General features: G+C 33.0%; 1 protein-coding gene across 2 annotated transcripts in view; it reads left to right on the forward strand.

Annotated features, from left to right (window-relative positions):
- The first annotated feature begins 1,346 nt into the window (after nt 1-1,346).
- The window catches only part of sona (sol narae metalloprotease), a 92,568-nt gene continuing 77,024 nt past the window's right edge, over nt 1,347-16,890 (forward strand). The window contains exon 1 of one of the 2 annotated variants that reach the window (XM_077426902.1): nt 1,347-1,868. In XM_077426902.1, the coding sequence (XP_077283028.1) occupies nt 1,347-1,868 (522 nt within the window). The remainder of the gene's footprint in view (nt 1,869-16,890) is intronic. The other variant, XM_077426903.1, reaches the window with a different exon arrangement.

Genomic DNA, 16,890 nt, shown 5'->3' on the forward strand with positions numbered 1-16,890 from the left:
TACAGATTTATACCTTAATGAGAGGCGTATTTTTAATGAGTGATAAATAAATTGAGACGGTACATATGTATGATACTGCTTAGTGTCTCGATTATCACATTACAAAGTGAAGTTTTGAAATGATTATTTATATATATATATATATAATATATTTAATTACAGTTTAGATGTGCTCGGCGACGTTTATATTGTCGTTAATGTTTTTAAGAAATGGTGTAATAAAATTTTAGTACTAATTAAAGTCCGAAAGTAATGTTTATGTTTGCATGTTGTCGAGTTTCACTCGTTTAAAGCAATTTTGATTTAATTGTTTTGTTTTTACTTGAAAATATGACGGTTTCGTTTAATTGAGGCACTCTATGTGACCATGAAGGGTGATTGACATGGTTCGATGGTCACGTAAAAGTAAATTTGTTTTTTTTTTCGTTTAATAAACATGCTTTATTTGCATTTCGCATTGAATCAAATGACAAGTCTGGCTTATTCTCGCAGAAAAACTTGTCTAGAAATTCCGTTTAATGACACGTTCTATACCGCACACTAATGTATCGTGTTATTTGATGTTTGAACGCTCGTAGCAGCGAAATTTAAACATGTATATAGGAAGTTCTTATTTGGAATGTATATTTTTGGAACATTTATGTGATATGAAATTACATACATATGTACATATGTAGTGCAGATTTTTGATTAATTGATTTTTTTGTTCTAAGTTTTGCATACAAATTGAACACCTCGAAAAATATAAGATTTGTAAAGGGATAATATTTTTTAAATTACACGACATGTCAAAACGACATGTATGTAATGTCAAATAGGTCGTGCGAGCTGTTTTAGAGACGGGCACTCTTTTTATTTGCAGGGGGAAATGTTTTAGATATGGTCATTTGTATATTATGTCGTGATAAATACCTAATTTGTCTGGAAACAGGGCTATTTTTCTGGGCCGATAAATGGTACCCATTTTTAAACCCAATTTCATACGTATGTATGTACATATATCATCACTCGTTTTACCTTCTGTATGTCATCACCCGTAATTCTACATATATTTTACTGAAGCGTGGCATCTCGATATCATCTATGATTTACTGGTTAATCAGCACTTGGCAAATGGGTATGCTTTGTTGCAAAATAGTTACATATTATTTACGGTTGCTCAACGATTAATATAGTCTTGTTGCCATTTTGAGGTATTATTAATCCATCGGACACTTAACCGGTTGAGCAAAGGAATGCTTCCTGTTTGTCATGATGTCTATTTGTGTTAATAAACTCGTACAAATTCGGCAATCGTGCTACTTAACAACACCTCTAACGCATTGTTTTTTTTTTTTGACTTTCAGATGCACAAGCACATGTCAGCGGACGAGCTGAGGAATGTCTTTCACGTGGAACACCACAGCTTGGTTCCGGAGTACCAGCTGATCCAGCTGAACCATCACATATCCAAAAGGCACATATTAGCCCCTCACATAAGCACCAATTCGGTATCGGGTGGTTCGAAGAAGTCTGCTCACGACAAGCTGTCGAAGGAGGAGACTGTGTTCAAAAACGCCAATAAATTCTCAGATTTGCATCTGAAGTTGAACTATAGGACCGACGATAGAGATTTCAGTGAATTTAGTGGTGTCGATTCGGATATGGGTAGTGAGAGTGGTGTCGGTAGGGCGATGGAGGACACGTTGACCGTGGACGAGGAGTTGGAAGACGGAGTGCACAGGATCGTGTTCCAAGCTTTCGGGGCTCCCGTGGAGCTCAAGCTGAGGAAGACTGAGGGGTTGTTCAAGAAGGACGGTCTCAAGATGTGGACTGTCGTAGGAAACGATACCCAGCCTCACGGTGTCGAGTTCGTCGAGACTGAAATGGTGAGTTTTTGTGTTTGTTGTTTCGGTATGATGACGATTGTCGGTGGCGAAATGATGCGAAGAAACTCTTGTGCAAGTTTAATCAGAGCAATTTATAATCCATCGGGTGCTTGCTTGTTTGCTTTCTGCTGTGTGGGGTGTTAGTGGAATCCGATTAGCGTTTGAAAGTGTGAAGGTAAGAAAGATGTCGATGAAGTAATCGGTGATTATGGTCAGTGGTTGGTGGGATTAGTTGTCGTCAAATGTGAAGGTAAAACCTTGAAATGAAAGTAAGAATTGATTGTACATATGATATGATTACGTTGTATTATAGAACAGTCTAAGAAATTCATTCAAAGCAGGCAATCCACAATATGTATGCTAAGATATTATGACAATATTTTTTCCCTCCAACAAATAATCTCCGAGCATATATGTATTTCTAATCACTTAATATTTCTTTATATGTCCAAATATAAAAGCTTGGGGCTTACATATTACCATTTAATCATATCCTTTAAAGAAATATTGAATGACTAGAAATATTCTAATGTTCACATTTTTCTAGTTTCATCCACCCACATAATTTTATTTCTCTCGGGTACCATTCCAGCACTTCTTTTGTCCATTCTTCTACCTAAATGATCCTCTCCAACACGCTGTCATTCGTCACTGTTTTGCGCAACTCTCATATATCTCACTCCACACATATTTATCATTTCATCCACGCATCTTCCTTTCTATCTCTCGGGTACCATTCCAGCACTTCTTTTTTCCACCTTTTGTCCATTCTTCTACCTAAATGATCCTCTCCAACACGCTGTCATTCGTCTCTGTTTTGCGCAACTCTCATATATCTCACTCCACACATATTTATCATTTCATCCACGCATCTTCCTTTCTATCTCTCGGGTACCATTCCAGCACTTCTTTTTTCCACCTTTTGTCCATTCTTCTACCTAAATGATCTTCTCCAACACGCTGTCATTCGTCTCTGTTTTGCGCAACTCTCATATATCTCACTCCACACATATTTATCATTTCATCCAAGCACTTCCTTTCTTTCTCTCGGGTACCGTTCCAGCACTTCTTTTTTCCACCCTTTGTCCATTCTTCTAGCTAAATGATCCTCTCCAACACGCTGTCATTCGTCACTGTTTTGCGCAACTCTCATATATCTCACTCCACACATATTTATCATTTCATCCAAGCACTTCCTTTCTTTCTCTCGGGTACCGTTCCAGCACTTCTTGTTTCCACCTTTCGTCTATTCATCTAGCTAAGTGATTCGCCCACTACCATTTCAATCTCTTCACTCTTTCCACTATCTCAACTACTCTTATCATACATATTTCTCCGTTACGTATTCCGTCTCCCATATTTCCTCGTTATTTCAAGCATACAGCGTTCCATACATCTTTGTTCGTTCAAACGTTCAATATCCAAAATTAATCAAATATATTTGTCTTTGATTTTGATTTTTAAATGCTTTTTATTATTACTAAATTATATTCACAATACGTCTTATACATATTTTAATAGCTACTGATCTACTGATCATTTTCTATTTTACAATTTTAATTTAATGTTGTTAGTAATCATAGTATTATATTATTTTAATGTTAATGTACAGCGTAATAGGAAAAAGAGCTCAAAAACCTTTTTACAATTCTTATAAATGCTCATAATACATCTAATACATAATATTAATTAAAGACTCTCTAAAGTCAATGACCTAAAGCAGATTGTGTTTAGGTAATCTGTGTTTATACCTGAAGGGTATAGACATTTTGTTGTAATCACCGGGACTCTTCACAAGTTTGTTAGTATTAGTGATTCTGTCATAGAATCTACTGATTAGTTTGTTAGTAATGTCTGTAAGAAACGGAATATAATTTATGGCATGCAGTTTTTTCTAGTTAGTATATATGGGTGTATTATAAATTATTATATTTGTCTTCAATATGTATGTAATATAGGAAGAATAAAAATTTATACCATTCCTTTGATGTGAACTAAATATCGTATTTTTTTATATTATTTAGTATTTTAATACTACATAACATTTCATACAAATTTTGATACGAAGAATAAATAACCTCAGTACGGAAAGCGTTGTGACCCATTTTCAATGCTTACAAACACATGACAAATCCAAAGCTATCAATTTATGACCGTGTTTATTCAGTTAAGATACACTCGACAGTATCGTAATCAAGCGATTTACCAAATTTCAACAGTTGACCAAACGGCCAAACGTTCACGGTCAGTTGATTCCGTCGAACGAAATCGAAAGTCGTTATAAATCCCGTTTGATCCGATTATACGTACAATATTGCGCACACCGTTTAAGCCGATTATATTATTTATAGGCACACTAAACACCGTTGCTTAAAATTTTCATTTTTCATATGCACCCTACATTCATAATAATATACATATTATGTAATATTAAAAACGTTCACTTCCTATACGAGGCATAAATCATTAAAAAAAAAACACGCCTACTATTATACTATACAACACAATAACATCAATGATGATAATCGACCGTTAACAACTACAGTTTCATCATCGCAATGACCGATGATGAAATTTCGTACGTACGTATCACGTATGTACATCTCGGGTCATCCGCCTTTGGACCTGGAATACATCTCGCATTTAATATATCATGAAGTTGCCAAATCTGTCGGATTTTGCCATTGTGGGTTCGTCTTCGCCATTTTTAGGGTCTCTGGATCATCGGTCCGAAGACCAGTCTCGGCGTGTTTCATCATCGATATCGCACTTTCGAATTCACACGACCCACGAAGAGGTGCACACTCCTCTCGGTGTGTCACAATCTCACATGTTGCCGATGGATGATGATGATGATGATGACCCGTTAACATTTTAAGTCGAGATTTTTCGAGTTCGAGTACGAATCGATGGATAAAAGTGTGACGAAACTAACGCCGTCACTTATAAACGGTAGATGGAGTAAAAATGATTGGTTTTAAAAGCCCATGGAACAATGTATGTATGTATGTATGTATATTCGAGTGGGTATTGTGCTACTTACTACTTGATTGTTGTATTATTTATGCCTTCTGCGAGCGTTCCGGCTTGGCTGTTATTATCTCAAATGTGTCGTGTAATAATGATTTGACTGGAAAATGTCTGCGAATTGTGCAAAAGTTGCATTCGTAATACGCCCACATATGCACATAATCGTATGTGCATTCGTGTAGAGATTTGTCCGCAGATGAGTCTTTGGTAATTTGCCTGTGTGGTGGTTTTTCAAAGGCAAACACTTTGCCTGCCGTTGGATAATGTTGTTTGGTGGTCTTTGTTGTGTTCTATCAAAATATTATTAAACAGTGCATAATCAAAGAGTATAATCATTATTATTTTTTTTTTTTTTTATTTATTACATACATATTTTCACATACATATATACAAATATACCAGGAAGGCTTAACAGGTAAACCCCAAATGCACCTTCCTGGTCCACATAATTATTACATAGATACATGTAAATCTAAATATCTGACATCTATGGTCAGTATTATTATATTACAAACATCGTATTAATACGATAAATGACGATAAATAACTTTCATGTAACAATACGAATTTTTATATTCCATAAACAACCACAGAGACATCTATGGTGAGCAATATGGCGAAACCTAAGATATAACAATAACTAATGGTTCGCAACAGAAAATTGGGAAGGAAACGCCAATTTTACAAGAATCGTTTCAATGAAAATCAGAAAAATTGGCAAATTCTGATAAGAAACGATCGACCTAGATATAATAAGTTAAGAGTATATTCTAATAAGTTTAGAGTAGAATACTGACGGAGAGATTTGTCTGGAGTTAAATCGGCATACGTGTTTCTAGCGATTTGTCTGTTGTAGTAGTTTCTGATAGAACAGCGACATGTCTACTAATAGTTGAAGCTTGTTTCAATACAATTTGATCGATTATACTCTGACTTTCAAATAATGGATTGTGTAATACTTTTTTTTAAATTAAATTTATCAATCTTTAAGTGAGTATGTACGTGAGTATGTAAACGGTACATACTCACTTAATTTGCGCGAGCAGGGTACAACAGGAACAAGAGGAACAGGCTTTTCCCCCCGTATTCTGCGCGCGCACATTAATACGAGAGGAAAAGCCTGTTCCTCTTGTTCCTGTTGTATCCTGCTCGCGCAAATTAAGTGAGTATGTACCGTTTACCATGCACCCTTTTTTTTGATCTTTCGACTTAAGATGTTTCGATTTTCGATCTTTGCCTTCCGATATTTGTGTTTTCTGTAATTTAACATTCTGGCTCGTCACGGAGACCACTATCTTAGGGCTCGTCATAGAGTCTCATAATTATTTATAACTAGTGGTTTTACCTGGCATCCCTCGGTATTTGTAATATAAACCGCTTAAACATAACTAATCTAATAGTAATCATTTTATTAAATTTATTAGTTTTATTTCATATAAATTTATTTGAATATTCGTTTGTTTTTTTTTTATTAAATTGACTGTCACGAACAAACAAACATATATACTAAGTATCTTTCGAAATTATATGTATACCAGAATCCGGCGGCCCCCCCGGCGCTCCTCGGGACTTCGCCCCCGGGTCTTTCAAATCCTTTGAATCGAAAAAAAATCGAATCGGCGCCTATAAATCGAAAAAATAAATAAATCGAATGTGTTGTTTATGAGTTCCCAACCAATGTTACATATATGAATATACACATACATACATACGAAGTCTCTTTCGAAATTATATATTATATACATATTTACAATGCAATCGGTTGGGTGACCGCAGTTATATAATTCACTTATTTTTAAGGACTCAAAATACGTTATTGTAAAGTAATCACCAATTTTTCTTTTTTTTTTTAGTTTTTGTATGTACATAGGTAATGTATACATATGTATATGTATATAATATGGAATAATGAAATTTAGATTTTTTTTGTCGATAGGAAACGACCTTTGAGATATTGTGAAAAAAGTACCTGATATATGTAACTGGTCAATAGATAGATACATACATACATATAAGTCGTTCTGACGACAAATGTCAAGTCAGAGACATTTGTTTATTTTATTGATAGTAAGCCCCGTATGTGGGTATAGTATCAAAGCGATTGGAAGAGTGGAAGTGGTTCAAAATCAAATCATAAAATGTTGGATCCCATCTAACAAACAAGAGAAGACAGTAAAAAGCTTTTAAAAAATGGAAGTGAAAAAAGTAACCGTTACATCTGACTTAACCTGTGTGTTGTGACGGGGCGGTAGAAAGCCGCGTTTGGATAGCTGGCAATCATAGCATTGATCTGACTTAGGATTTTGGTATAATTTTTAATGAGTTCGACAATTATTAAAAATTCCTCCAGCTTAATGTCGGATATATTAGCTTACTTCAATGTTAGCTAAATATGTTGGTAAAATATCAAAGCGATCTAAAGAGTGGAAGCGGTTGTTCAAAATCAGATCAATTTTTGACTGGCAGGAATTTCATAGAACTAACCGAGTAATATTAATATAATATATCATAGAACTAACCCAGCTAATACCAATAATCATTATTTGACAAAAGATTATCAGAAAATAAGTTGAGATATTCATCTTTTATAGCGGTTTTACAAATGTCCAGAGACGTGAATGTCATCGAATCTTTAGACTCAAAGGTATTGGAAGATTTTATGGAATTCTGAAAAATTATATAAATAAAATTTTATGCCTGATGTCGAATTCGCCGGCTATTTGTTTATTGTGGTATCAAGTTTCATTAGCGAATTCGAGAGGGTTAAAATAAATTTATAAAAAAAAGTTGCAATGTTGCGAGTATAATGTGTGAGAGAAAAAAAAATGTATAAAAAACACATTTAAGATTCGATTGTTCGATTAGTCGATAAAGCGGTCGTCAATCGTAAAGGTTTTGGCATGCTGTGTGAGAGAATTGTTTGCGTTTTTATTGTTTGTGGTGTATTATGGTCGGTTTCATAATTGAATATCGGTGGTAAATAAAGTTATTATATTCCTGTGCAATGGACTGAATGAATATAAGGAAAATGCCCGCTTTGGAAGAACGGCTACCGTCAATTGTAAAGGTTTTAGTAGATTGATTATACTTTTAACATATTAATTAGCATATTTTTATGTGAGAGCGATGAATAAGATTCAAGATATGGATTTGAAAGTGTAGCTCAATGGTAAAATTATTATTAACATGTCATAAAAGAGTATTGAATTTATATACTATAGTGTGCTTATAGAATGTTAAAAGGGATAAATCAGTTTGTAGCTGAATATACGCGTGATTGAATGTTGAGAAAATTATATGAAATATTTGAGATTTAATTTGAAAATATATGCACAGTCAATTGTAAAAGTTTTTATATACATATAATAAAATATTGTTCGTATGTTTACGTTTCGTAATATAAATCAATAATAAGTATTTGTATGGGTATTTTTTATCAATATTAAATTAGGGCTGATGTCAATGATTATGTATAGTTTGGACGTGTCGTGGAAGATCATTGTTTGAATTTTTACAAGCTTTTTATTATTATTATGTAGGTGTATTGTGGTCAGTTTCATAACAGGATTAGAAGTCGTAAAAAATTTATATTATATTTCAATATAATTGATCAATTGGCCATAGGAGAGGCGGCATAAAGTTTGAGCAATAAATTTGAGGATGTAGAAAATGTCAATCATAAAAATTTTGGCGTGATGTGAGAGTGTATTGGTTGTATTTTTATTATAGCATTATTGATTATAATAACAGTTAGTTTTATAATACTTTATATACAATATAACTGTAATTTGGTTTTGTATTGAAAAACATACAAAAGTCAAAATTCTTAATTAATAAAAAAAAGCTGAAGGTGTTGCCGAATGTTATTCGATGAGTTCATATTCCGAGCAAATGTTTTTCAAGCAATTTTTTTTAAATATTTTTTCATGATGCTATTAAGGGTTGCTCATGAGCGACACCTATGGTATAAAGCTTGTATATATATATATAAATTTATAGATTATAAATGTGCAATCATATTCAAATAGTAGGTAGGATGGTTTTTTCCAATTTCAACAATGCAATCAGATAAATTAGCAAACTCTGATAGGATAAGAGTGACTTGAAGACACAATTATCCAAGTTTGACCAGCACACTCTGATAAATTAGCAAACTCTGATAGGATAAGAGTGACTTGAAGACACAATTATCCAAGTGTGACCAGCAGCATTAAAGACTATACTCAGAATAAATTCTTTTCAATCGCGGTCAGCTCACGGGATCGCGCCCGGTGACCTCTCGGTGCTTAGTATCAACGCAACTACCGAGTCATCCTGCTGGCTAAAATTCTGCATGCTGTACTGTGTGTATAGTGAAGACCAGCAGTATTGCAGAAATACACTTTTCAATCGAGGTCAACCTAGGGCTCAAATTAGGGAACCTCTCGGTGGTTTACATGAACGCAACCACCGAGCTATACTGCTGGAAATTGATTGAGAGAAAATGTATTACTCGTATTTTGAGTAATGTGACAATTGAGCAATTATTCTTCTAGAAATTTATTTAGAACAATTTATGGACACCCAAAATGGTTTTGATGACGGTATTTTTATTTAGTTTCTAAGTATTTATAGTTCATTAAAACCGATATATAAAAAAAGCTGATCAATTAAATTAAACTGATCTTGCGTGCTATTTAATTGGACACGCGATGTACGAAAACGAATTGCTCGAATGTTATTCAACGGGTTCGTATATCAAGCAATATGTGACATTTGAACAAGTGTTTTTCTAGCAATTTCTTATTTGAAGAAATGTAGGAGAAATTTGGTGGATATGTATGTATGTATATGCATTGTAATGCATTAAACACGTGCATTAATTCAGTTTGAACTACACTTGAATTCAGTTTGGAGAATACCCACTGTTTACGGTCATGGAATATCTACTGTTTACAAGCCAAGGACGTGACGTCCCATACCACTTAGTGTGTTTTCGCCCTAAATAACGGGATACCCAAAACTACTATGATAATGGTATTTTTATTTAGTTTATATTTCTAGTTTACTAAAATCAAGATATGAGATAATCAATGAAATGAAACTGCTCTTGCGTGCCATTTTATTGCTCTTGCGTGCCATTTTATTGCCCTTGCGTGCCAATAGTATTGTTGCGTAGGGATGGGTGGAGGATCCAAATAAACGGTCAAAGTCGCTTCACAGCATTTATTGGGTGATTAAGAAGATCCACGCACTGCCAGTGCTCCGTGCAGAATGCCTTCATATGGCCTAAGTACCTGCTTGTAAACGGCAGGTCGCTCACTGCATCTTCCTCGACGCGTTTGTTTACCTATTGTTATAGGTCACGTACCAGATATGCAGTCCCACGGTCTCGCACTGTCAGTTCTGAGCGGGAAGCGACCGAATGCCGTTACCAACCACTAAGTCCATTATCTAAATCCTCGAAAACCAATTATAACGGCGACTCCTTTTAGCATATGCTACAGTATTATCAACATATTTATATTACATTTAAGACGAATCCATACCAAAAACGTGTGTATCTATTGAAATTTTAAAATGCATCCGATTTTGCATCTCCGCCGTGCAAACATTCCAAATATTCGTAATTATGCGAATAAATCAGACGTTTTCAACGCGTCTGCCTTTTTTTTTTGTCATTTTATTTATTTTTTGTCTAATCGACCAGCAGTCGTAAAAGCGATCAAAATCAATTATTTATTCAAAATATCATCAAAGGCGTTTTATTTATTTGTTTAAACTTTATATTGCCGTTTTATTGCCGGTGCTCTTTGACCGCTTATAGGTCACACTGTATTTTTATAGCTATTTAATATTATCATCTCCCGAAAGCAGCGTCGAAATTTTTTAATTTATTATATAGATATATTACACGTTCGATATCATGATATTATATTTTTCCTGTATAATCAAAGCGACAGATAAACACTATCGAAAATAATTTAATTTTACTTTTAATACTGCATACATATTTATATTACTGTTTACACTCGGAATCATCGACGTTTAATTGATCTGTCGATGAATATTCAACGCGTCGCACATTGACGGGGACCCACCACGAAGAAAAATAATATATATATATATATATATATATATATATATATATATATATATATATATATATATATATATATATATATATATATATATATATATATATATATATATATATATATATATTTTTTTTGGTACGAGTGATCAAGGTCGAATGATAATAGTGAACCGAACCCTTTCCGGTTCGATAGAAGCAATGATCTTATACGAGATATTTCACAGTTCGCTCGTGCAACTGATTGCGCAACTTTGTATAACGCGTGTTCGAATTATAATATATATTATATATTACGCATTAGCGGAATATTACGTAAAAATGTATGCGTATACTTGCGGTGTGTATGTATATATTGATAATAATAATTAATGTACACGTATAAACCTACGATCATTATAAGTCATTGATACTTGTGTGAGACGTGCGCTGACTTTCACTATCGGGATCGACACGCAGACAAATGCTACAGGGTGTTTCGGACACGTGTCAGCTCTTCGCTAATTGATTGTTTTATAATATTGTCGTTTATCTCTAGTCGTTTTTTTTATTATTTAATGTTACGGTAGTGTTTGAAGTGTCTAGGTGAGCCGCTTCAGGCTGTTTGGCGTTTTTGATGCTTAATTGGATTCGTATACGAAATTAAAGTGTCTATTAGTTGTGGTTAAATTGTGTTGGGTTTTAATGTGGGATAATCGATTTCATACGTTGATGCTTTAAGCGCAATTAAAAATGTTTAGTTTTGACAGTTGGGTAAGTCTTTTGTTGTTTTCTTTTTATGTAATCGTTTAATGGTGTTTTAAAATTAGTGACGATCCTTTATATATTTTTTTATTGTATTATATGATAATAAGCGTTGGTTTTACAATTGGTATTAGTCACTTTGGTTTGAACTTTGCGTTATGATCCGTTGAAAATTTTATGTTACTTTTGATCTATGTATGTCTTTAGTCAGGCTTAGTCTTTAAGTAGGAAATTACGAATATTTATAAAAATAGACAAAATCGCATTTGCTATGAAAACTACACAGGCTAGTCTAATGAGTTAGTACTGTAATTTTAATTTGGTTTGGGATTTAGTAATATTCGATAGATCCATGATAAGTAATTTTTGACATACGCAATTTCATTATGATTATTTTTGTAATATAAAACCTTATAAATTTTACTAATCGTAAGAAAAGCAGTACATATATAATGTTGTTTACTGTCATTGAATATATTAGTTGATTTTTATATTATAGATATTATACAAAAAGATAGATTCATATTCGACAAATGTTTGGTAGTTTAATACGAATATTCGCGACGATCTAATAAAATTAAAGTTCGTGATTTTAAGGGTTTTCTTTTATAAAATGAATCAAAAATATGCTAAGGGGTTGAAATATATAAAAAAATAATGAGCTTTGTTATGGGTAAAGGCTTAATTTTTTATCAAATCCTAATCCAAAGACTGGAACTGTATTTGCATGGATAAAATAAAATTCGCATTTATTATTATTATTGTTCAATATGAAAGTGTATTATAGTATGACTGAAATTAAATGGTATAAAATTTTGTACTTAAATAATCATCATCATCTACGGCCTCTCGTCCATCTCACCCCACACATTTTCCTGATTTCGTCTACCCATCTTCCCTGCGGTCTTCCTTTTACCCTTTTGCACTCTCTCTGGTACCATTATAGCACTTATTTGGTCCACCTTTCGTCCATGCTTCTAGCCACGTGGCCCACCCCATTGCCATTTCAATCTCTATGTTTAAATAATACTAAGATACAAATGTACGAATAGTATAAATAATTCTACTTTCTTTATAAAAAAGTAATAAGAAAATTCTTCTCCATACTTACATATGTATGTATAATATATGAGACAAATCAATTGGAGTTGTAGCTTATTAAATTTCTTACACTTTTTCTCACAAATAATATTATAGGTGTCTATAAAAGGACACTCATGAAGTTTTTATTTGATTTTTAAGTGGGATAGAACCGCATGTTTGAAATGAAAAATGAAATGGTTGACACACTTTATAAATGTCTACTTTCGAGCAATCAACCTTTCAATAATGAAATTAGATTATTTATTTTAAAAAACAGAAACAAACTGCATTAAAATATATAGCAAAAAAGTTTCTAAAGGTTGATAACAACAATGAAAAAATAAAATGAAAACAAAGAAGAAAAGCATTGAACAATGGTAGATATTTTGATTTTTAAATGCTTTTTATTATTACGAAATTATGTTCACAATACATCTTATATCTATTTTAATAGCTACTGATATACTGATCATTTCCTATTTTACAATTTAATTTAATTTGGTTAGTAATCATAGTATTACATTATTCTAATGTTAATGTACAGCATAATAGGAAAAAGAGCTCAAAAACCTATTTATAATTCTCATAATACATCTAATACATAATATTAATTAAAGACTCTCTAAAGTCGATGACCTAAAGCAGATTGGAATATGTGTATTACTAAGAAAAATGATCAAACTAGCAAGAAAAGGAACTGTTGTTAAAAGTAGAACAATATCTTTATAAAAAGGAATTAGAGGAATAGTTGATAGAATAGGGATTAATGTGAAATAATGAAGAATTACGGGGATCTGATTGGACATTGGAATACTTCTTACTTAATAAAAAAGGAATATCAATTATATTAAAATTTAAAAGCTTAAACGAAATATACATGTATGTATGAATCATAAATTTTCCTCAACATAACGATCACTGTGAAGAAATATGGAATTATGAATCGAAACGAATTGCAAATCTTTAGTTCACACCGACTGTCTATACTATGACTGAAATCACTTGGGAAACGTCTCGAAATTATTCTGTGTTTTTTTTTTTTGTCACTTTTATTATGCACATAATGCATACTCGTTCTTACCAACATTATATAATCAAAGTGTCGATATGGACGTTTCACGAGCATCTGTGAAATTCAATTATTACCTCAGACGGGTTAATTGCTCAACGCCTATCAAATCGTTTCGTTCGTCTCGAGTGTCGCAAATTGACATTGGCGACGACGACGCAGATGCAGCGACACTGGGACGAGACTTTTGGCATAAGTAGGCATACATATTGTTATTCTTTTCCATTTTTTTTGGCCACGGTGTGTTTGGACGTGTGGGCAACCGGCGTGACCGGGTCGTGACCACGTTTGCACGAGACTAGGTCAGGAAACGAAACCCAACCGATGAAATAACCGAGAGACCACTACCGTAACACTCTCGCTAGGTACCAGTTTAAAGCCCACAGCTACATAGTTTGGTATACATATACATACATATGCATACATACTGTTATGGTAATGCCATAAAATATACGCCATAATCGTCGGTGTCTTGGGTGTATATTTAAGTATGAACGATAAAGAAAGTGTTTGATGAATTATTATGTTTCGACTATTGTTAACGGTTCTTCCTCGTTTTATAATATACTTATGTGTGTTTATGTTATATTGTGATGAGTATGTATTGTTGTATTTGTACTTTTGTATAATTTGGATTGAATTGACGTTTAAGATTGATGGTTGTATGGGTAGTTTGAATTCATACGAATTTGGACATGTATTTAGGCTAACTTTTGTATGGAAAATTTAAAGTTTTTCACAATACTCTCTTCTCGAATATGTGTAATATATTATTGAAAGCTTTTTTATTCGGAAAATCACAAGTTTTCCGTGAAATTTTCTTCTTAAACATTATCTGTATTTGAAGTTATGTTGGCATGATATTTTTTTAGATGTATATTTGGTCCAATATTACTATTTATTTCTTGTCTTTCCTTTCAAGGTAATTTATGTATACCATATAAATTATCTTGAGAGAAAAAACCTGAATTATTACAGCATCTACAAACTTATAATTCGATACAAACTTAAAATTCGATAAAATTAAAAAATGGACATACAATATCTGTGCACCAAGATATCGATATGCACATATTATTCAAAGATCTGTTTATAGAAAACTTTTATGAAGATTTTCGTCGATAGGCAAGCATTTGCTGTGTTTTTTGGAAGTTATCTTGACACTATATGTTGTGATTCACCGTGAAGTACTCCGGTTGAATCTTAATATGATTAGTGAAGCTGCTTTATTTGGTCTAATTTGTAATCTTCGATGTATCCATCCTTTGCGACGAATCCATAAGTTCTATTGAATAAATAAGTTTCTTTCTTTGATCAAAGGATTTTTAATATTGCAATTAGTTCAAGTATTTTTTTTAGAGATGTAAATAACTACATAAACTATTCATGCATATATAAATTTATACAATAAATGTTTTTTTTTTGTTTATAATATATATTTAAATACTTTTTACTAAGACTGTATTTTTATTAGAAAAGCATACGAACCCAATTTTTAAACAAATCAGTGGTTCATGTAACACGATGCTCAACATATAATACGTACTTATATATCTAGGTATATTATTATATCAATGCATGCAAAAACGTGCTGCATCGTACCGACCTACGCATAGCATTTCGGATGCGTATCGTAAAAGTTACGTCAAACGAAATCATCAAATCGTGTAGGCATAGAGGCGAGTATGAAGCGTCACGCAACGGCTTCATTTCCCTCGATTTTAATTGCTCTGAGAAGTAGGAGGTCCAAATTTGATTCGACGAACTTAAATCGGTTACAAAATCGTATGGCACGGTCTGCTACGTACCGAGTACGCTAAAATCTTAGTATGTTTTTAGAACGAACAGTCGAGTGAGTAGGAAGTAGGAAGGTGATTGCGGCGCACAATAAAGGTTTCCATCGAAAGTGAATGTTGTATTAGTGGGTACTTCCTTCGGGGAAAGCATTACCGGTGATTTCCGGTGTATTTGATTCTGCACAACGAACGGTATTCAGTGTTATCGTTATCCGTCGGAGGTGCTTAGTTCCCGTGGTGTATTATATGTGTGTTTTCATTAGGTCGTCTCATTTGTATGCGAGTAACGCGCGTTTGGTCGAAGATCCGGCCGTCATGCCGTCATTCACGGTCATGCCAAGATCAATGTCTTCAAATTTGTCGTAGGAATGGTGGTAATTACGGTTGTCGTTTGGCGTCGATGCGTGTTTGATTCGAATGATTGGGTTTGGAATGGTCGGTGGGTTTCGCGCTTATCCGCGCGTCGATGTTTCTTTAGTGCGTTCATTTTGTGATGAAAATTTTACTGACGATTTTCTTGTGATTGATTGAATTGTTGTTTATTGCGTGTCGAAATTGTATTTATTCTGGATGTGCCATTTTTTGTGTATTTTATATAAGCATTCTGTGATTTGTGTTTCATACAAAAGATACGATCGGAAGAATTATATTATTATTCTCACCGTGTGGAACAATTCGACGTTGTTTATCAAATGAGGAATTCATATGTAATAAGTATGAAAAAAATTTGATGATATTTATCAATGTTTATACACAAGAAAAATTCTTTAAATATTCGTATTGCTTAATTGAAATTTTTATATTTTAAAATTATTATTTAAATTTAGTATTCAAAAACTACCTAATAAGTAGTTTGTTAATGATTGTTTGATATTTCATGCATTTAGTTGAAGTCGTAGCATTTCGAAATGATTATAAAAATCTTTGTTTGAACAGTCGACTGTAGTTAATTTGCTTAAGATTGTATCTGATTCATTTAAAGCATTACATAACACCGGAAATGATTATTTACATGCTTCATGCTTCTTCAATTGATAGAATTAATTTAATTAAAAATAATTTAGTTATGTATAAAAATTATTATAATATAATTGCACCTCAGATCTCTTCACTGTATATTAACACGGAGCTAAAATTTTCCGCCAGTTACGTTACAAAATTTGTCAACCATATATAAACATTTTAATTGGCCTGTTTAAGTACCTACTTTAGAAAGCCACCTATTTT

This window comes from Arctopsyche grandis, chromosome 3 (assembly GCF_051622035.1).
Source record: "Arctopsyche grandis isolate Sample6627 chromosome 3, ASM5162203v2, whole genome shotgun sequence".
Taxonomy (NCBI): domain Eukaryota; kingdom Metazoa; phylum Arthropoda; class Insecta; order Trichoptera; family Hydropsychidae; genus Arctopsyche; species Arctopsyche grandis.